This window comes from Odocoileus virginianus, unplaced genomic scaffold (genome assembly GCF_023699985.2).
Source record: "Odocoileus virginianus isolate 20LAN1187 ecotype Illinois unplaced genomic scaffold, Ovbor_1.2 Unplaced_Scaffold_9, whole genome shotgun sequence".
Lineage (NCBI taxonomy): Eukaryota > Metazoa > Chordata > Mammalia > Artiodactyla > Cervidae > Odocoileus > Odocoileus virginianus.
The window spans coordinates 1,320,652-1,342,010 of NW_027224271.1; the positions used below are offsets into that span (position 1 = coordinate 1,320,652).

General features: G+C 42.4%; 1 protein-coding gene across 4 annotated transcripts; it reads right to left on the bottom strand.

Moving 5' to 3' along the window:
• Positions 1–714: 714 nt before the first annotated feature.
• SLITRK4 (SLIT and NTRK like family member 4) lies at positions 715–11,762 on the bottom strand. Of its 4 annotated transcripts, none has more exons than XM_020875755.2 (2): positions 11,406–11,762; positions 715–6,796 (listed from the first exon to the last, which is right to left on the bottom strand). In XM_020875755.2, exon 2 carries the CDS (start codon positions 6,744–6,746, stop codon positions 4,233–4,235), a length of 2,514 nt encoding a protein of 837 aa, XP_020731414.2. In that variant the 5' UTR covers positions 6,747–6,796; positions 11,406–11,762; the 3' UTR covers positions 715–4,232. The 4 variants fall into 4 exon arrangements, with proteins under 4 accessions (XP_020731414.2, XP_020731415.2, XP_020731417.2 ...); XM_020875756.2 differs by lacking the exon at positions 11,406–11,762 and adding an exon at positions 10,568–10,803; XM_020875758.2 differs by lacking the exon at positions 11,406–11,762 and adding an exon at positions 10,046–10,414.
• Between the last annotated feature and the right edge of the window lie 9,597 nt (positions 11,763–21,359).

The following is a 21,359-nucleotide window of genomic DNA, read 5'->3' on the forward strand; positions in this document are numbered from 1 at the left end:
TTCAAATAATGCAATTTGTTCATTTGTCTCAACCAAATGATGGAATGATGATTTTGGTCATCTTTGAAAGAACCAAATAAAAGTCAAAACCAATCCCAGAAATGGGTAACTAACCAATCAAGCTGGCCATACATGATAGAGGACCCGAAGTTTTCTAAAAGTATTGAAACAGATAAAGATTGAATGTTAATATTTGCTTATCTGCAATTATGTCAGATTCCAACTGATTCAAGGCAATGGGGAAGAATCAAATCGTGTTGACCTTGGCCCTGTCTGGCTCTTCTCCAAAGAGGATACCAGTGGAAAGGAACTCAAATTGCAAAGATGATCAAAAGGAAAAGCATCTCTCCACACAGATTTAGCAATTACGTTTAATACAAAGAGCATTCTAAAGCTCTGTGTCTTACCCTCAAATCTGGGTGAAAAGATCACTTTGATTACTGCTTTATTTCTTCTGAAAAATAATGGAAAGATAAATATATTGAACAAAGTGTGGCTTCAGAAATACCATTGTAGCAAACAATTTTTATTAATACTTTCATAAAAATGGCATTTAATAAAGTCTCCTAATACCTTGATGCTATTAAAAGCAAACAAAAGTCATTAAAAACAGTTCCTTTCTGTGATTTACATTAGCTTTTATAGCCTTACTTGATTTTTGTCTTAGAAACTAATGTAAATAATAATAATCAAATCAGGGTAAAAACAATACAATGTGTTTTCTTTACTTTATTTCAAAATAGTGATTATAAATACATTCTTCATATATTTTCTCCCCAGCTCTTTGGATGCGACAATAACACAAAAAAATAATAACTCACTGTGCTCATTTCATACAATGACAATGTACAAATTCATGCAAAAGATATAGATTAATATTACTGCCATATATTTCTAGATGTCTTATTATTTCTGCAATACCTGTTGATGTTACTCATGAGGCCATGCCCTGTATAATGTATGCATCCTTGTGGCTTAAAGAAATTAACTGTTTTTCTAAAAGCAATGAAAGAAAGCTGGTCTTGAAATGATTTTCTAATTAATATATTTATTCGGTTTATTTTTCAGAATGGAAAACTAAATACAGAATACAAATTGCCTTATAGACTGGAATCACTGTATTTTAATAGCTGCTTTTTCATAAAATTACACAAAGATTTCCTTTTAAAGAATTGAATCATCTTTATTGATTTCATAAAAAAATAATTAAAACTTGGTTTATACTCCACAGACAGAATATATTATCTCCACCCCTTTACTGATTTCATATGATCTAATTTCCTCTGCCACCATTCTAACAGAGTCCAAGTACATGATACAATGCCAAGAAGCCCATGATGTGTCAGACCACATTAGAAATGAGCACTTCTTGGATTTTTTAGATTTGAATCCAATTCTACTAAAAACGCTGTACCAACATATAGATCTTTCCTTAAGGAGTTAAACTAACATCAAGGTTATAGTTGAAACCAACAAATTGTAGATAACAGTATTTTAACTGCTCTTGTACTCAACTCAAAACTTATGCCTAACTACATTATCATAAAATGTACAAGTAGAACTAATGAGAGACAGGTGTAAAATTGTATACATTGTATAATGTAGGCACAAAGACTTTAGTTCAGGAAAAGAGATCAGCCTTAACCAAGGATTTGTTACTGTCATTCGCTTATAAGTGGAACTTCCAAATAACCACATACATTAAAATTACTTTTTTTTTGGAAAACATGAACATTTATTCCTTTCAGCAGAAGAGTATGAGATAGCCAATATGCTACAGCAAGCTTCGAGATGGAGGCAGGTACTCTTGCCATTGACAACTGCAAAAACCTTGAAACCTCTTCAAAGTATCACCACACTGAATAAAAGGCATCATCCCAAAGACCTCTTATCCCCAGCTCATAAATAGAGCTTTCAGGTTCCTCCCATGAGCATCTACTTAGGATTCCTCAAGTCATACTTTATTGACAGGGTAAACTAAAACACTTTCTTTGCAGCCTTTGCGTCTTTATCCTGTCAGTACACGATAGGAGCCCTTTAATCCATGGATGCATGCAAGCATGGTTATGGCATATTAAAAGTTCTTATGAAATTGTAGATGCAAACAGGCTGTTGGGCACACATCTTCATGTCTTTTCTTTCAAGATCAGAAAGCAAGTATTTGTTTATATATTTTTAATATTCATATAAAGTATTCACAGACATTGTCATGAAAATTAAAATTACACATTAAAGTTTTAAGAGCACCAGCACATACATATGGAGACAATTTTTTTTTGCTATTTAAAAAAAATCTCCAAATAATCTATATGTATGCATGTACACCCAAACACACACATACACACAAACACCTCCAAGAATGCCAAGTTGTTTGTTTGTTTGCTTTTTATATATCTTGCAACAAACACATAGAGCCCTGGAATTAGTCATTAATAAGGAGACTGCTGTTACAACTTTAATCATAATATCATTTTAGAAGCTGCACCAAAACACCTGCCACTTTAAATTCATGAAGAATGCCTATATTTTACCTTCTTGGTCATCTTACTGATCAATACAGTAATTATAAGAGATGGAACACGAATAATATACAGGCCAAGAAGGCAATGTTTCTCAGGATGTCCCTTTGCTAATTGGGAGAACCTAAAAATATTAAAATAACTCCCATGATCAATTGCTTTCTTCCTTTGACCAATTTTGACTTAGAAGTTAACAGCACAAGCAAACAGAGTGGCATATCATTTGTACTTGCAGACTGTGAACTCATCTGAGACCAATGAAAGCATTTTACAGTGTGGCTTTCACAGCCGTGGATTACCATGATGTTTACTGTTCTACTTGATTATCTGATAGTAGTCAGAATGATGAAAGAACAGGATATGATGCATACGAGATATAACTATTAACCTTATTCATTATTTTTTTAAATATTTGTAGTGAAAACTATTTGAATTCAGCTCATAGAATCCTGAAAAGCAAGACAAGTGATGGCAAATAATTGCCTCAGACACAGTCTATAAAACTAAGGAACCTATTTTAAAATGCACGGTTGGTAACAAATCTGAAGATAATATGCTAAATTCTCAATGATAGCACAGAACTATTTTTTTATTTTTGTTTTTTTTTGTGGTTTTTTTTTTGTTTGTTTTGTTTTTAAATGATATCTGACCACAATGTCCAGAATATTTCTGTACACATAAGCTTCAGTTTCAGTTTGGTATATTTTTGCTGTCTAAATGTATACTATTGATAAATTCCCTGTGATCAGGAAAACAAGTCAGGCATATTAAATACAGATTAAGGAGTACATATTTTTCTATTTAGTATACAAAGTACTTCATAAATATGAATTATGTTACAAAAATAGCTTTGGGTGCGCTCACACGGTAAGCACTTTGCTAATTTTGGACAACCTTTAAGGATTGTGGGTATTTCACATAACTGAGAACAAACTCTAATATTAGTTGAATTTGAGCCATGTTTAATTCTGATAAACATCACGTATTTCTTCAGATCACCACAAATGCTAGGTAACTCACGTTGATTTTTTTTTTCTCTTTTAGGTTTTATGTCTAGACAGGTAATGCTTAAAGTGTTCAAATTTACTTTATAGTTATGTAATGCATGGTATATTTTAAACAAATATTTGCACAATTTAACATTATAAATCCAGCGGTTTCAAGATGCAGGCCATAAAGTTTACCGATTTACAAATACTGTCGAATGTTCTCTCTTGGCATGCTTTTTTTTTTTTTTAACTTTTCAGAGAATCTTTACACAAAGTTGTTACAATGCCACAAATCAAAAGGAGTATTCCAGTTCCACCAACTGAATCGACGTGCAAGATGAAGGACCCAGCTGAGGTACAAACACTGGTACCAGTTTTCTTGAGTTTGTTTTACAGAGCACAAAGAGACGAAGGTTTTGCATTGGGGTACAAAACAGATTTGCCTCTTGAGGTTAAATTCAGTAAATTATGTATATAAAGCATCCCTTTGGCAATAGAGTTTGCAGTATCCCCACAGGACTCCACAGTATAGGTTTTATGTAGTAAAATCTATTAAGGAAATTCTCTTCTACGGGACACATCTTTGCAGCTACAGTTAATGAGACACCCTTGGAAACACCTGTCTCTATGCCTATTGATAATATAGTATTTGGAAGTGAGAAGTCAACAAAAGGCACTTTCATCATTAAATAAATGTCCTCTGTAGGAAGTAAGATTGCATGACCTAGATCTTGTTCAAAGCTGTCTGCTCTTCAAGGACCTGTAGGTAGTCGGGGGAACTCTGGAGTTTTGCCTTCAGTTCAAAGTACTCGCTGCTCTTCCTTTGCTCCACGACAATTTTACTGTGGTTGCCGCCTATCAGTGACTTCTTGCTTTTTTTGTCTTGTTTCTCCGGATAGCGGATCTCGAAGCCACTGACGCCTATGCTATTGTACTCCTTTTTGCTTTCGAGAAAATTCTGAATAAACACATTGGAATCCCTGCTCGGGAATAATTCATCCAGCTCATCGATGGTGCTTAGTCTCTTCCTGGAATCCACGTGCAATACATCTTTTTCCTTGTCAGTGACATTTCTCATCATGACTTTCTGGCCTGGAGGATCGGAAAACATGAACCCGGTTTCAGATTCTTTCAGGCCACAGGTGTGGCTCTTGCTCATCTGTTCTATGGTTTGCGGAATGAACGCTTCCGTGCCCAGGCCATCTTTTTTGTTGGTTTTGTGGTCATGTTTTCTCAGCTGCAGCTGCATGGAACTGCACTCGGGGTTCCCCAGGCCTTCATGCTTCACTGTGGGTTTCTTGTTTCGTCTCAGCACAAAAACAAGAAGGCAAAAAGCAACAAACACAGTTAAGATGAGGACCACTAAGATGCTTAGGATCAAAATGGACAGAGGCACTGGACCACCAGGAGGACTTCGAATGGGCCCCAGCGGGGTAGTGAAAGTAATGGCGGGTGCAGGGCTCGTGAAGGGTGCCGATGGCTTGTTTAAAAGCTTGGGACACAAGATTTCGTTTTTGAGGGACTTCAGTTCGATGTTGGCAAACTGCACAGGTGTCTCACACTTCAGTTCTTTCATGACAATCCCATCGTTCAGCTTCTCCAGCCACAGCTTTAATGCCACCAAGTCACAAGTGCAGTCCCATGGGTTGCCCTCCAGGTCGATCTGAGTTAGAGCCTGCAGCTGATCCAGGACACCACTGACAGGCAGATACATAAACTTGTTGTTCCTCAGGTTCAGTCTAGCGAGGGGTGCTCCAGAGAAAATGTACACAGGCAGGCTCTTTAAGAGATTATTGTTTAAGTACAGCAGCTGCAAGTTTGGCATTGAGTCAAAGGTGCCTGCTAAGATTTCCTTAATTAAGTTGTATTCCAAATATAAATACTGCAGGTTATGAAGGCCTGAAAAGATCTCGGGATAGAGTCTTTCGATCTGATTGCCGTTGAGATAAAGCCGGCGTAAATTCGTGAGGTTGCGGAATACGTCCCCCTTGATGGCGGTAATCTGATTGCTGCCTAAATGGAGTAGATCCAGTCCCTCGAACTCGCTGAAATCGGAGATGTCCACGTCTTTGATGCTGTTGCCATTGACGTGCAGCTTCTTGGCATTTAACGGTTTCGGTATCAGCTCTGACATGGACTGGATGTTTTTCTCTTGGCAGTTGACGCTCAGTCCCAGATCGGAAGGGTGGGTTTTGCAGAAGCAAGGTGCCGGACAAGGTGTAAGAGGAGGCACCCTGGTTTGGTAAGACACGATCTGACTGAGATTGCGGTTAGAGAGGGCTTTGCCGGCCACGATTCCAGAGATCTTGGATGGATTTGTTGTTTTCGGTGCTTTGGTCACTAACCTGTGTAAAGATGTTTGGGTGGTGTGACCGTTCGGAGTGGTGTAGCCATTTTCCAGCTGAGACGGAGGCAGGATTCGCACATCAAAATCACTGCCTGTGCCCATGGGGCATAGTTCTTGCTTGTTGGTTTCTTTTAAAAGTCTTCCGTATAAGTCACTGGGCGTTTCACAGATAGCTTCACCTATGTAAATGTTATATGGCATATTCTCCAGCCAAGCTTTTAAAGGCAACAGATCACAACTACAGTTCCAAGGGTTATCTTCTAGTTGCAATTCGACCACACGGCCTATGTGTTCCAGAACTCCGATATAGGGGAGCTTCTGGATTCTGTTCCCTCGGATATCCAGATGAGTCAAAGATGCGAATCGGAAAATATTATCAGGAAGGAAGGAAATCAGATTGTCATTAAGAATGAGAACTTTCAGTTTGTGGAGCTTATTGAAGGCTCCGCGTTCAATATACTTGATTAAATTGTAGTCAGCCTGGAGATACTCCAAGTTCTCAATGCCAAGGAAAGTGTCAGCTCGGAGAATCTTTAATTCATTGTTGTTCAAGTGCAACTGCTTTAATGCACTGAGCCCAAGGAAGGCTCCTCCCTCAATGTTCTGCAGTTTATTATTTCCCAGCTGCAGGGACACTGCGTGTGAAAAATTCAAGAATGTGTTTGGGTAGAGGATATTTAAAAAATTGTTTTGGAAATTGAGGTGATAAAAATTGGACCAAGGGGGTTTCAGCTGATTTGGCCTGTAGACTGAAACCTTCTCACAGTTGACATACAGCACATTCTCAACTGACACGCAGGAACACACATTGCAAATTTCCACCGATATGTCAGAATCTGCATTTGTCGAAGAAATCAGGGCTGACAAAATCAGAAAGAGCCAAAGAAACATCTTCTTGCAATCAGCAAACAACTTTATGCTTCTGAATAAAGAGAAATAATCTAAAAAATAAAAAGAAAACATTTTTTTCAATGATCGTTACTTGAAAAAGAATTTGTGCTTAAACCCTACCACAGTGAACACATGGCTATAATAATTAGCTTTGTATTTTTAAGACACCCAAAACTTCAAGTATTCTCACTCAGTCCAACATGAACCACCAAAAATACCACACATTTTATTTCTGTGCCTGTAGTTGATACAAATTTTACATGTGCAGAACACACAGCAAACAACAGGAAAAAAAAAAAAGATTGCTGATCATGGTTTAACGTGAACAATCTGAAAATAGCATTTTTTAAAAAAAACTTGGACCATCAAATTCCACCCTTGAACTCAGACCTCAAGCTTCTATTGGTAACTCTAATGACTGATCCCAGAACATCAACTATACCACATAGTTGTTAGCACCAGGAAGGAATTTCTATCTGTAAATGTCTACTCTCAAGGCTTCAGCTTGGTAGGAAGCCAGACAGAGGAGATATTAGGGCCTTGGGTTCCATGAAGGATGGCAATGGGAGTACTGAGTTGTTGCAGAGGGAATGGTCAAAAGATCAAAGTGGAAGAAACCCTGGAAAGATACGTGCCTGAGCTTCAGCCCAGAGGTAAGCACATTGCCATGAATCAGTTCACGCCTGTACACTGCTCTACACTGTGTTTAACACACACACACACACACACACACACACACACACACACACGACCCTGAGAGGGTTTAGCAAAATGACCAAGTAGGAAATGGCCGAATTTTGAGTATCAGGTAAATAAACAGTATCCAGTTTCCTGTCAGTCATCTCCCAAACAAGGGAGGAAAAAAGGCTTTTTTGTCTTTGGGTCCCAGAAAGCAGGAAAGAAACCTGCTTGCCCCTATGCTGCCTACCTGATGTCCAGACAGCCTCCCCACTCCCCCAGAACTGGCTTTCCTGCCTTCCTGACCCTCTCCCATTCCTCTGTGTGATATCTGAACCTAGGGCTGACTGACACTTGGCTCAGATGCTGATCTCCTTCACTTGCACCACAGACTGCCACTGCTGAGGAAGAGGGGTTCACACACTACAGTCCCTGGGAGGCTTTATCTGCAGCACCAGATACATTTAGCACAGCCAATGTCTGCCCTCAAAGTCATCAGTTCCCAAATACCTCACTCCAAATATTACCACCCTCTGTCCCTGTCTACAAACAAACCAAGAATCACTTAGTGGAGTTTCATGCTTAGCAAATTAACCCGTGGCTGCCAATTCCGTCCACACTGTATGCATGTACAAATATATGCGATGCTTCATGGAAAAGATGAAAAGAAACAGCGAGCACTGTGCATTTTACCGATGCAGTTTTACTCCTGTGAGCCTCCTCCATCTCAAATGGGAAGCTGGCCGGAATTTCAATATGGTTACCATCAAATATTAATTAAATAAATCAATTACTCAGGAACACACAACGAGGAGAATGATACAAAGAGAGAAGTGGCACACAAAAATTCCTTTGTTTATTTTGCCCGCGAGGAAGCAGCGAGCGGCAAAAGCAAACGTGCCTCAAGGTAGACAACTCCTTAGCTGTGACCCACGAAGGTTTGCATTTTGAGTAGTTTGGTTCAGAATACAGCCGGCACTGCCGAGATGCTCCTTGGCTGCCATATAGATGAGCATTTCCTCAGTTCACGGTGATAGCTTAATTGGCAGTGCAAAAAGAAGTCATAATTTCAAAGTATGACATCATCCAAACTAACTTTCATGGTAAAACCAAAATCTCACATGCTTTCTTGGCCTTCCTACAGATCTGGTTTTCAACAGCTACTCTGCTTCCTTAGAGTCATTTCTTGTTACTACCCCCCACCCCGCACCGCCCCCCCCCCCCCAGCCCCAAAGAAACGCTAAAGCAACCAAACCAAACCCAAAACCTGAACACCTGAATTCAGTACAAAACATAAGAACAGGAGCATCAACAGACCTGAAATTGCATAAGGAGCTGTCCTCCTTGTAATTTCTACTTTAAGTAGCAATGGGGGTGGGGGGGGGGAGCGCAAGGACAAGCTAGAAGTTCCCAAACGCAGCTCGCGTGAAACAGAAGCCGCAGGCGGCTGGAGGATCCAGCACGGGAGAAGGGGAGTAGAGCCGCCGAGGAGAGAAGGGAAGAAGGACCGAAAGGGCAAGAGACCACGGAGAAGTGGAGAGATTAAGAAAATGGGCTAAGAGAAAGGAGCTCCCCCCTTCAAAAAAAGGGGGGCCGGAAGGGGCAATGAATGTAAGCAAAAGAAACCTCATATTCACATGGTACCACTAAAACCTGTACATTTTACAATCGGGGCGGGGGTGGGGGGAAGGGAGGCAAAAAGGAAAAAGCAAATCCACAAAGTGCAAGCTGAGTACCAAAAGCCATCTCTCGGGGTGACAAGGGCGGCCCGTGTCTTTATCCAGCTCTCCGTCTCTCGCTCTCCCTGCCCCGCAAGACACCCGGCTCCCACGGCCGGCCAGGACTGCACAAACCTAGCCTTACCACAAATCCGGCATCCACCGGGGCGCCGCGCCTGGTGCTCCGCTTCCGCGCGGAGGGACCAGGCCTGCAGGGGGCCGACGACCCGGGAGGGTGGGCCGAGGTGGCTCCCCGGGAACTGGCCGGGGAAACCTCCGCCTGCCTGCCTGGGGCGCGCGCGTGTGGGGGGCTCCGCGGAGAGACGCGGTCCACACCGCCCCGGGTGCGCTACCTCGGGCCGGCAGCGACGCGGCTGGAGGGGCCGCCGGCGATGGCGCGTACCGCAATGTTTTGCCGCATCTCGGTGCCCAGGGCCGGCACGCAGCCCCCTCCCGGGTCCCGGGCTCGAGCGGCGGCCTCGTGGGCCGTGCAGCGGAGGCGGGGACCGCTCGGGATGTCGCGGGGGCCTTCAGTCCCGCTGCGCACACATCTCTCCGCGCGCTCCCGTCCCACCGGGGCAGCTGCCGGAGTTTCCGTCGGCCTCTAATAGACCCGGGCGTGCGGTGGTTGAGGGGGAAGAGGTGGCCGGCTCGGGCCACGAGGGTGATAGCTACCAGGGCGTCACTGGCCCGCTAGCCATAGGCAGAGTGACCCCGTGGCTCCTTGGCCGACAGCGGCGGCCCAGGCTCCCCCTCGCGCGCCCACCCCTACCCCAGCCCCCACACCGGCCAGCCACAGAATGCTGCTGTCACCAAGCCAGAAATCAGCTCAACATTTGGGCATCTTGCAAAGTCGCGCTGCCAGCGCTTGCCCGGCTTTGCAGGGTTTTTGTAGTTACCCACCGGCTTCTCTCGTATTCCCTGTCTTGCGGGATGCCAGCAATCTCCGATCGTCTCGCGGGCCACTGCCCGGAGCCCCAGATTCAGGTCCGCCTAGAGTGCCTGAGAGGGGATCGAAAAAAACAAAGCCCAACCCGGCTCAGCGGCCCCGACAGCCCACATCGCCGTAGACCAGGACACTTTCCCAGTTGCCCCGGCCGCCCGGGGGCGGGGTGTGTGGGGGGGCAACGATGCTAAGGACCCAGCACTCTTTCGGCCCTCGGGGACTTGCCACCGCGCGGTCGGCAGGCAAGCGGGGAGCGCGTGGGAGCGGGGAGGTAGCCACTACGGCCGCTTTGGCCACTCAGCTCGCTCCAAACCAACACGACCCAAACTAAAAATAAGAAGCTACCTGCCCCCCTCCACATGCACGCGCGCGCGCACACACATAGACACACACTCACGCGCGCGGGCGCGCGCTGCCGAGCCGAGATGGGGAAAGAGGCAGCGCGTGTCTGTGCAGCCCCAAGCTGGAAATTCACCCACCTCCGGACCCCGGCGGCTCTCGCCGGACCCGCCGCGCCGCGATCCGCGCTGCAGTTTCCGCGATGGTCTCTACGTGATCCGGGCTGGAGCTCCTCGGCGCCCGCTCGCCCGTCAAACACAGCGAGCGACCCTCGCAGGCGAGCAGGAGGGCAGCGGCGCGCACGCGCGCACCCAGCCAGACACCGCGCGCGCACCCAGCCCCTCGCACACCGGCTGCACCTTCACATACAAGCGGCGAATCCTCGCCCCCGCCCCCCGCACTCCCCCCCCAACCCCCGGGCACTCACGCAGCCCTCCCTTCCGACACTGAAGCACCTCGACCTCCATGCATTACCGAGGCCCCCCCCAAACCCCCACCCAGACACCCACCCTTGATTCCTACCCCCCGGGAAAGACAGCGCACTTTCCTCCCGGCATGCCCCCTCTTTTTTTCCTAAAACACCCCCTAGGGAAGAGCGACCCCTTCTTTCCTCACGCACAGAGACCCCAGTCGCCTAACGCGGGCGCGTTAGCCTCCATCCCCCCACCACATACACGCACACTCCAGTCCTTTCTCCTCCCCCAGTCCCCTAAGAACCGAGGCGCACACACACACACACACACACACACACACAACCGGGGCGTTCCTTTGAGCGAGCCACCAACAACCCCGGCAAAGCCCAAGAAACAGCGGAGAGCCGGGGGGAAGGCAGGGGGTCAAGGGAGGTAGATAGGGGCGTCGAGTCTACGCGGAATTGAATCATTCCAGGATCGAGGTGGGGGGGGGGGGGGCTAAGTCAACAACAATGACATTCAAAGGCAACAATCGCACTTGGGCTTTGTATCCCGGGTACGGTACCTTTGGCTAATTGTCACCCTGCAGAACAGAGGGCTCCGGGAATACTTCTTCGGTCGCGGGCGATCCTGGATGGAGCCTTCTCTGGACCAGTTTCCTGGGAGCCAGTAGTGTTCTCACTCCTACCTGTCTGCGCGTAAGGGGCTGGGGGCTTTAAGGCAAAAGTGTGAAGCTTTAGCCCAAAGTGAGACTGTTTGGTGGGTTTAGGAGACGCGTTAATTCTCCGCACCTCAGAACCCTGCGAACCTTAGGTGTGGAACGGGTTACGCGGGGTTGATTAAGGGGTGGGGAGAGGGGAGAGGGGAGAGGAAAGAGGTGTGGGACTAAGAGAGATGCCGCACTTGCGACCAAAAGAAGAAGAAGAAGAAAAAAAAAAAAAAACTGCTTTGGCTACTGAGCATGCCCAGTTCCCAGCTCAAGCCCTATAAGGGAGGCATTGTGTGCAATCCACTTCTCCGGGCTTTGGTGGTGACCGGGAGGGGACTTTGGTTCGGGGAGGGTGGCGGTGAATGGGAGACTTTAGGGAAGGGGGACAAGGTTTGGAGTTTGGGGGCTGCGTGGAAGGGTCTGGTAAGAGAAAAAGGAAAGAGACCTCTGGGATACCTCGGGGAGACAGAAAAGGAGATGAAATGGACTAAGAAAAGTCACTTCAGTAGCCCCGTCATTGTCGTGTCTATACCGGAGAGGCTTTAGGATTTAATCTCAGCTATCCGGAGGTTGCCAACCCAGCGTGTGTACCGGCCAGGCCCCATTGGTTGGTGCTGCCACAGGAGGTTAGGGCTGTCTTGAGGCCGGGCGAACGTGTAAACCAGTTTCATGCAGATTGGTAATTCAGTTAATAAGCTTAGAAAGCAAGCACTGGAACCTGTGGGCCTGGGGCGGGGGCGGGAGTGGGGGGAGAGACGGTATTTCAAATACCTGGCTTTCCTAACCAGTAAAGGCTAAAACGGTAGTTTTTCTCCCCTTCCCCCAACCTTGCAGTTTTTGTAGATGCTCCTCGGCTAAGAAAAACAACTCTCTCTCTCTCTTTACTTTGTGTCGGTGGAAATAAACTGGCTTTAGGTAAATAGAGCTAAGTTATAAATGGGAAGTATCTCCCCAGGACCTTCCAGGCAACACTGCAGGGCCGATGTCTTCAGGACCCAGGTTCTGCCTAGTCCACTTATTCACATTGCAGTAGCTCCACCCCCAATACGATATAACCAGTACCCAGAAATGCTTTTGCTTAAAAATGAGAAACTCTTTAAAACTAGCAATAGCTTTGAAACCAGAATTTGGCCGTCTGCCTGAACTCCTACAGTTAAACATTTACCATAATAGGTTGATGTTTAAAGGCCTCGAATCTAGACCAAAAAACCCTATGAGCAAAGAATTTATTACATTATTTGTGGATACTCTCTTACCTTCTGTATTATCAGTAAGATCTATTCATATATGTTTCAATTTTTTTCACTTTTGTCATTTCTTGGAGACTGCCTTCGTGATATAGTCATGCAAATGTTTGCTGGACATGGCCTGTATACACAGATGCACACACACTGTTAAAGTGAAGATTTAAACAGATATGGATGTAAAGGCATATTTCTTTATGAACTTGATAAATGTTGTATCGTTCATAAAGAACCCTTTCTCCACCCCCACTCTCCATTGCCCTTAAACTTTTCATCTTCTTCTCTTTTAAAAACAACCTGGAAGCAGAAATTGAGTGGGCAGCAAAGGTAAAATGTACTATATTCAATAGTAAAATATGTTATGAAATAGCCTGGCTTAAGAAAACAATAAAGGATCCATCCAGAACAATATATGCACTTGTACAGCTCTTCTTAGTAAGGTGAAATTTGTTTCCTCCATAGGTAACAGCTGCACTACGTTGAAAAATCCCTCTACTGTTGTACATTTGAACAAAATACATCCTGCTAATTAATAACTCACATTTACATTATATTGTATAATGCAATTTGAAAGTGGTAATGTATACCAAAACAGGTTGGCATTTATTCTAGATGCAAAGGATTCAGGAAGCTACAATATATTTTATCAGGATGGGGGAATTGTTTGTCCTTTACTATAAATGTTAACAAGATTCAATAGAATGAGCAAAGAATTTTACCTGAAAATATGCACATTCCAAGTCCTGTGATAGCTGAAAGGCCAGATTTGGACAGTAAATATCAGATGACTTAAATGTCTATCTTTATTTAACTTCAGAAACTGTTCTGAGAGTCAACTATATTTGACTGCAATAACTGTGGAATGTTCTTTTTTATATATGTATGGAGACAGAAGTCTGAAAACAAGTACAACTAGAATATCAATAAATTGCAGTCAATAATAGTACTAGGAACTTATGGGTGACTAATATCCAGCTTATTAAAATGAATGTTTTAATATAAAATAGTTGGCTGTTTAAAAATGATAAAGGGGATACTCATAAGAATAATATAGAAGTAACAGCTTCCATTCCTTCTGCTTTTTTTTTTTTTTTGCTTTTAGAATAGTTAAAAAACCCAGTCCTTTAGCCCTGCAGTCTCTTTTCTGTCTCCTAGAACTACACATGATAGCCATATAGGACAATGGTAAACTAAGGGGAATTTCTATCTTAAAAAAGGAAGTAAATATATAAATAAATAAAAGTGTTAAGAAAACTCCAGTACTATTTATGGCAATTGGAAAGAAAAACAAAGTTGATGTTCTTCCCAAAATATATGAATGCAAATGTGAGACAGATTTGTAATCGCCTCATAGTTTTCCCAAATGTGCACCATACTTAATCTTGGCTTTGCAAACATATAACTGGAACCATAGGACTATGCTGACATATCGTGTCTCCCTCCTTCAAGGCAAATAAGCAACTGTGCCAGAAATTTCACCAAGCTCCTGGATATCCTCAGTTTCAAAGGCATTTTAGTCAAATGCTTTTAACCAAAAATGATTAGAACACCAATAAAACTTGGCCCTAGTTAGTAGTCTTTCAATTTCATTGTTTTCCTCATTTATTCTGCCTTGTCTTGCTGCTATTTAAAATAAAACAAACCTTCATTTTGGTATCCAGGCATCAATAGATCATTTGGTGTATTTCCATTTCAAAAGTGTATTTATATTCTGACAGTTGAAAAAAATGGTGAACTTAGCATTTCTCTGAGTGGAATCTAAGAAAGTTCTTTTTGTTTAGTCACTAGGTCCTGTCTGACTATTTGCAACCCTATGGACTGCAGCACACCAGGCTCCTCTGTCCTCCACTATCTCCCAGAGTTTGCTCAAATTCATGTCCATTGAGTCAGTGATGCTATCTAACCATCTCATCCTCTGCCACCCACTTCTCCTTTTGCCTTCAATCTTTCCCAGCATCAGGGTCTTTTCCAATGAGTCAGCTCTTCACATCAGGTGGCCAAAGTATTAGAGCTTCAGCTTCAGCATCAGTCTTTCCAATGAATATTCAGGGTTGATTTCCTTTAGGGTTGACTGGTTTGATCTCCTTGCTGTCCAAGGGACTCTCAGTAGTCTTCTCCAGCACCACAATTCAAAAGCATCAATTCTTCGGTGCTCCACCTTCTTTATAATCCAGCTCTCACATCTGTATGTGACTTCTGGAAAGCCATAGCTTTGACTATATGGAGTTTGGGCGACAAAGTGATGTCTCTGCTTTTTAATAGGCTGTCTAGGTTTGTCATAGCTTTCCTTCCAAGGAGCAAGCGTCTTTTAATTTCATGGCTTCAGTCACCCTCCGCAGTGATTTTGGAGCCCAAAATAAAGTCTATCACTGTTTCCATTATTGCCCCATCTATTTGCCATGAAATAATGGGACTAGATGCCATGATCTTAATTTTTTAATGTTGAGTTTTAAGCCAGTTTTTTCACTCTCCTCTTTTACTTTCATCAAGAGGCTCTTTAGTTCCTCTTTGCTTTCTGCCATTAGAGTGGTATCATCTGCATATCTGAGGTTGTTGCTGTTTCTCCCAGCAATCTTGATTCCAGCTTGTGATTCATCCACCCTGGCAATTTGTGTGATATACTCTGTATGTAAGTTAAATAAGCAGGGTGAAAATATACAGCCTTCTGGTACTCCTTTCCTAATTTTGAGCCAGTTTTCCATGTCTGGTTCGAGAAAGTTCTATTAGAGGATGTTAATAAACTGAGAAGTAAGATTTCTATAATCAGCTAAGTTCAGAAGACTCTTGATTCTATAAAGCTAAACATCTTTTTAAACTTTAGAGTTTCTCAGCAAATTCCATGTCAAAAATTAATTCTGACTTACAAAGGAAAAGGGATAGAGCATGTAGCATTTCTCAAACTTATTTGACAGTGAAAACCTTTTTTTTTTTTCCTTTTGGATCACATATGCTTTGAGAAATCTTGTACTACTTGTGCAACTTTTCAAATTTTATTGAATTTTGGAGCTGAAAGGAAGCTTTCAAATTATAACCTAATCCATACCACAGTAGCTGCTACTGAGTCCCTCTTTTAAGCCATGTTGCCTACAAACGTTATTTCATTTCGTTCTCTGAACGGTGTTACAGAGAAGATTATTCTTCTTTAAAAAATGAGGTTCATGGAAGTTAATTTGGCCTAGGTCACACATTAGTAAATGACAGTCAAGATTTGACTCCAGGTCTTTGAGATCTTCCTGATACTTCACACTCCCTTGTCCACAGAGGGATGAAAGCACTTTTAATTTTGAAAGCTTAATTATTGTTCCCCAGAGATAAACACTTGGGTAAATGTTTGCAAGTATCAAATAATTAATACTTGACACTAGAATAAACCAATAAATGACATGAGAAACAACTGACATCAGTTGCGCATGAAGGGGTCTCTTAAATCAGCTGATTTTACCATTTGCCAAACATGGGCTTGTTTCATCCATTCTGCTCTCTCAACTTTCATACATGAATTGATTCTGAACTTATGATGGTGTCTAAATGGTTCCTTATTAGACACAATTGCCTTTGCTGCTGTCCAATGGAGCCAGGGAAAGCAGTAGTGTTCATCCCTAGGTTTCTCCCACCATTAAAGATAAAAGAACTCTTACCTGACAGGGCACAGAGTTACTTGGAAGAGGTGTTATTATTCAGTCACTAAGTTATGTCCAACTCTTTGCAATCCCATGGACTGCAGCACACCAGGCTTCCCTGTCTTTCACTATCTCCTGGAGTTTGCTCAGACTCATGTCCATTGAGTCAGTGATGCCATCCAACCATCTCATCCTCTGTTACCCCTTCTCCTCCTGCCTTCAATCTTTCCAACATCAGGGCTTTTCCAATGAATCAACTCTTCACATCAGGTGGCCAAAGTATTGGAGCTTCAGCTTTATCATCAGTCCTTCCAATGAATATTCAAGGTTGATTTCCTTTAGGATTGACTGGTTTGATCTCCTTGCTGTCCAAGGAACTCTCAAGAGTCTTCTCCAGCAATGCAATTTGAAAGCATCAATTCTTAGGTGCTCAACCATCTCTATGGTCCTATTCTCATGTTTGTACATAACTGGAAAACCATAGCTTTGACTATATGGATCTTTATCAGCAATGTGATGTCTCTGCTTTTTAATATGCTGTCTAGGTTGGTCATAATTTCCTAGGAGCCAGTGTCTTTTAATTTCATGGCTGCAGTCACAATCAGCAGTGATTTTGGAACCCAAGAAAATAAAATCAGCCACACTTTCCACTTTTTCCCCATCTATTTGCCATGAAGTGATGGGACCAGATGTCATGATCTTAGTTTTTTGAATGTTGAGTTTAAGCCAGCTTTTTCACTCTCCTCTTTCATCCTCATCAAGAGGCTCTTTAGTTCCTCTTCACTTTCTGCCATTAGAGTGGTATCATCTGCATATCTGAGGTTGTTGATATTTCTTCCAGCAATCTTTATTTTAAATCTTCATTTTCTAATTAATTAATTAATTTTAATTGGAGGATAATTACTTTACAACATTATGATGGTTTTTGCCATACACTGACATGAATCAGCCACTGGTACACATGTGTGCCCCCATCCTGAATCCTGGCAATCTTGATTCCAGCTTCTGCTTCATCCAGTCCAACATTTCACATGATGTACTCTGCATATAAGTTAAATAAGCAGGGTGACAATATACAGCCTTGATGCACTCCTTTCCCAATTTTGAACCAGTCCATTGTTCTATGTCCAGTTCTAATTGTTGTTTCTTGACCTGCATACAGGTTTCTCAGGAGACAGGTAAGGTGGTCTGGTATTCCCATCTCTTGAAGAATTTTCCACAGTTTGTTGTGATCCACACAGTTGAAGGCTTTAGCAGTCAGTAAAGCAGAAATAGATGTTTTTCTGGAATTCCCTTACTTTTTCTATGGTCCATTGGATATTGGCAGTTGATCTCTGGTCCCTCTGCCTTTTCTAAATCTGGCTTGACCATCTGTAAGTTCTTGATTCACATTCTGTTGAAGCCGAGCTTGAAGGACTTTGATCATTACCTTGCTCCCATGTGAAATGAGTGCACGTGTATTACCGAAGAAGTTCTTGTACTGTTGTGAAGGTTCTAGTCTCCATGTCAGACTTCCCAACCTGGGGATCTGATAAAGGGACTGGAAATCCCCTGACAACCTGACTTTGAAGGACAGTGGGATTTGATTACAGAACTTCCACAGGACTGGGGAAACAGAGACTCTTGGAGGGCACAAACAAAACCTTGTGTGCACCAGGACCCAGGGGAAAGGAGCAGTGACCCCATGAGAGACTGAGCCAGACCTGTCTGTGAGTATTTGTGGGTCTCTGCAGAAGAGTGGGTTGGCAGTGGCTTTCCATGGGGACAGGGGCACTGGCAGCAACAGTCCTGAGAGTTTAAGTCCTTTTGTACCAGGCCACCTCAGTCAGGTCAAACAACTAACAAAGAGTGAGTATAGCCCCACCCATAAGAAGAAAATTGGATTAAAGATTCACTGAGCAAGGCTCTGCCCACCAGAACAAGACTCAATTTTCTTCACAGCCAGTCCTTCTCATCAGGAAGCTTACAGAAGCCTCTTATCTTCATCCATCATGGGCAGAGAGAAGAAGCAAGAACAGCCTCCAGAATGAAAGCCACAATCACAGAAAGTTAACCAAAATGGTCACATGGATCACAGCCTTGCATAAGTCAATGAAACTATGAGCCATGGTGTGTAGGGCCACACAAGATGGTTGTGTCATGGTAGAGAGTTCTGACAAAATGTGGCCCACTGGAGAAGGGAGTGGCAAACCACTTCAGTATTCTTGCCCCAAGAGCCCCATGAACAGTAGGAAAAGGCAAAAAGGATATGACACTGGAAGATGAGCCCCCCAGGTCAGTAGGTGTCCAATATGCTACTGGGGAAGAGCAGAGAAATAGCTCCAGAAAGAATGAAGAGGCTGGGCCAAAGTGGAAATGATGCTCAGTTGTGGATGTGTCTGGTGGTGAAAGTAAAGTCTGATGCTGTAAAGAACAATACTGCATAGGAACCTGGAATGTTAGGTCCATGAATCAAGGTAAATTGAACATGGTCAAACAGGAGATGGCAAGAGTGAACATCAACATTTCAGGAAATCAGTGAACTAAAATGTATGGGAATGGGTGAATTTAATTCAGATGACCATTATATCTACTACAAGAATCCCTTAGAAGAAATGTAACAGCCCTCATAGTCAACAAAAGAGCTCAAAATGCAGTACTTGGATGTAATCTCAAAGGTAACAGAATAATCTTGATTTGTTTCCAAGGCAAACCATTCAACATCACAATAATCCAAGTCTGTGGAATAGGTGAGATTAATTGACTAACAGATTAGACTAGATTAACCCGACCTTCCATTTTGCCCACGCTACCTCTTTATGTTACAGCTGGTAACCTATGTTTTGTTTTGTTTTTTGAAAACCTAGCATGTTGGCTGTTAATATATTAATGTCTGAGTACTCTAGGCACTGGCTGATCTTTCATATGATCTCACAGATTTTTTTTTTTTTTCTGGAGTAGTAACAAAAAAAGTATGCTGTTTTGAAGGGTTTTCATAATATGGATTTCTAATGAGTACCTGTTCATTTGGCTCCCTAGGACTGCCTATATTCTCTAGAATATAATTTTTCTAAGTCACAGATGCTGATATATGAGCAGCTGTTCTGTTTATTCTCTAACTTAAAGATATCTCATCTTTCTCACTCACTGGCAAAGATTAGGGTCCAGAAACAAGCTCTACTGCCCTCAGACAACTAGAGATAATAAAGATCATGAAACAAAAAATAGAAAGTTAATGGACAAACAATCTTCTCTGAGAATTACTCCCATGGGCTGTACAAATTCCATAACACCAAACAAAGCTTTGTCATAAAGACAGAAAGTTGATGAGAATCCTTCCATTTTTACATGCTCAGTTCTATCTGGGCAACTAGAATATGTCCCTAGCTAGCAAAACTTTTTTTTTTTAATTTTGCAAAAATGTTTACAATTTTCCCACAATACATTTATGAGTATTCTTTTTCTTTAGTATTCTTATTCTTTTTAAACTTAAAATCATCCTTCAAAATTGATCTTGTTTCAGCGCCTCCTCTTATTTTCAAGATTCCTTCTGGATAATTACAAATGTGTGTCGCACTCAGGGGCATAAAACAAGGGAGAAAAGACATAACAGGAAGAGATGAGTGATGGTGTGACTGTACCCCAATTACTACATCAAAAATAAAATGTATCCTTTTCTGAGGCTCAAAGGGTGAGTCAGAGGAAAGCAGAACATCTGTGTAAGCCAGTGTCATGTATCTCTGATTGACTACCTTTTTTCAGTTCAAGACTGGAGCTTCTGTTTCCCCAGTCTGACTCAAATTGAGTAATGTCTACCCACGGAAGGTCTACATGAGAAAACTGTCCTCAGTCACATGCCAGGGATCATGGTATAGGAAAATTTGTCATCACAGAGAATTTCTGCTTTATCTCTTATGTGCATAGGATTGTTGTTAATTACAGGGTCTCATGGTTTAAAGGGACCTCAAAATCCTTATAGTTCGACCAATCCCAGTCAAAGCTGAAATCTTCATCAGATGAACACTCATTGCTTGAATACACCCGGTGATGAGGTGTATTCAACCAACCCCGTGGGTTGAAGCTTTAGTGACTCACCTAAGAAATTAATTACAGAATTTTTGAAATCTTAACTGTTCTGTCAATGTGAAAGAAACATAAAATGAAACCTATCAGGATTTTAAAGAACGTGAAATTTGGAACCTGCTGGGCTTGGGGTGAAATTCTTGCTTTACTAGATAGTAGTTCTACGATTTAGAGAAGTTAACTTTTCTGAGAATTCATTGTCTTCTGTGTAAAATGGTTATGGCAAACTCCATCTTTCTGGGTTTTATGAGGATTAGCTGTGATAATGTTACAAAACACCTAAAACAGTACCTTTCTGACACAGAGAATCATTATTCCCTTCTATTCATAAGTAGCATAAAATTCGGCATATATAAAAAGAAAAGACTGCAAACTGTATATTCGTTTCCTACTCATCTAAGGATGATGAATAGAAGGGTAATATCATTTGTCTGTTTTGCTTTTCAAAAATTATTTCAAAAGCTAGAAACCAATATTCAAAAATAAATCCGTGAGTGCGTATACTTCCTGGTATCCTTTAGTTACTGTTCTTTTCTAATCTCATCTATTATTAGTTTTTAAACATCAATTTCAACAACTTCTGTAGAGTGGTGTGTTATAAACACCGTCTTTATTTTATGAGTCTTGCTTGCTTAGTCTAGAATCTCGTCTTCTGCACTCTAGACCCACAAGAAGTGGGAAAACACAAGGTTCCTCATTATGACCCTGGAGAGAATATTAAAAATATTTTCATCCTGAAGCCTGAATATTTATTTAGGCATAAATATTTATTCACTGAATATTTATTTGAGAAAAACAGAAAGAAAAAGGGAAAAAGGAGCCAAAGTCTATACAGTTGCTATTTGTACAGTGTTATTTGTAGCATACTTTGTAATATGTGCAAA

Excerpts from the sequence above, each read along its gene's own strand:
- SLITRK4 (XM_020875755.2), bottom strand. The coding sequence starts at position 6,746 with ATGTTTCTTTGGCTCTTTCTGATTTTGTCAGCCCTGATTTCTTCGACA.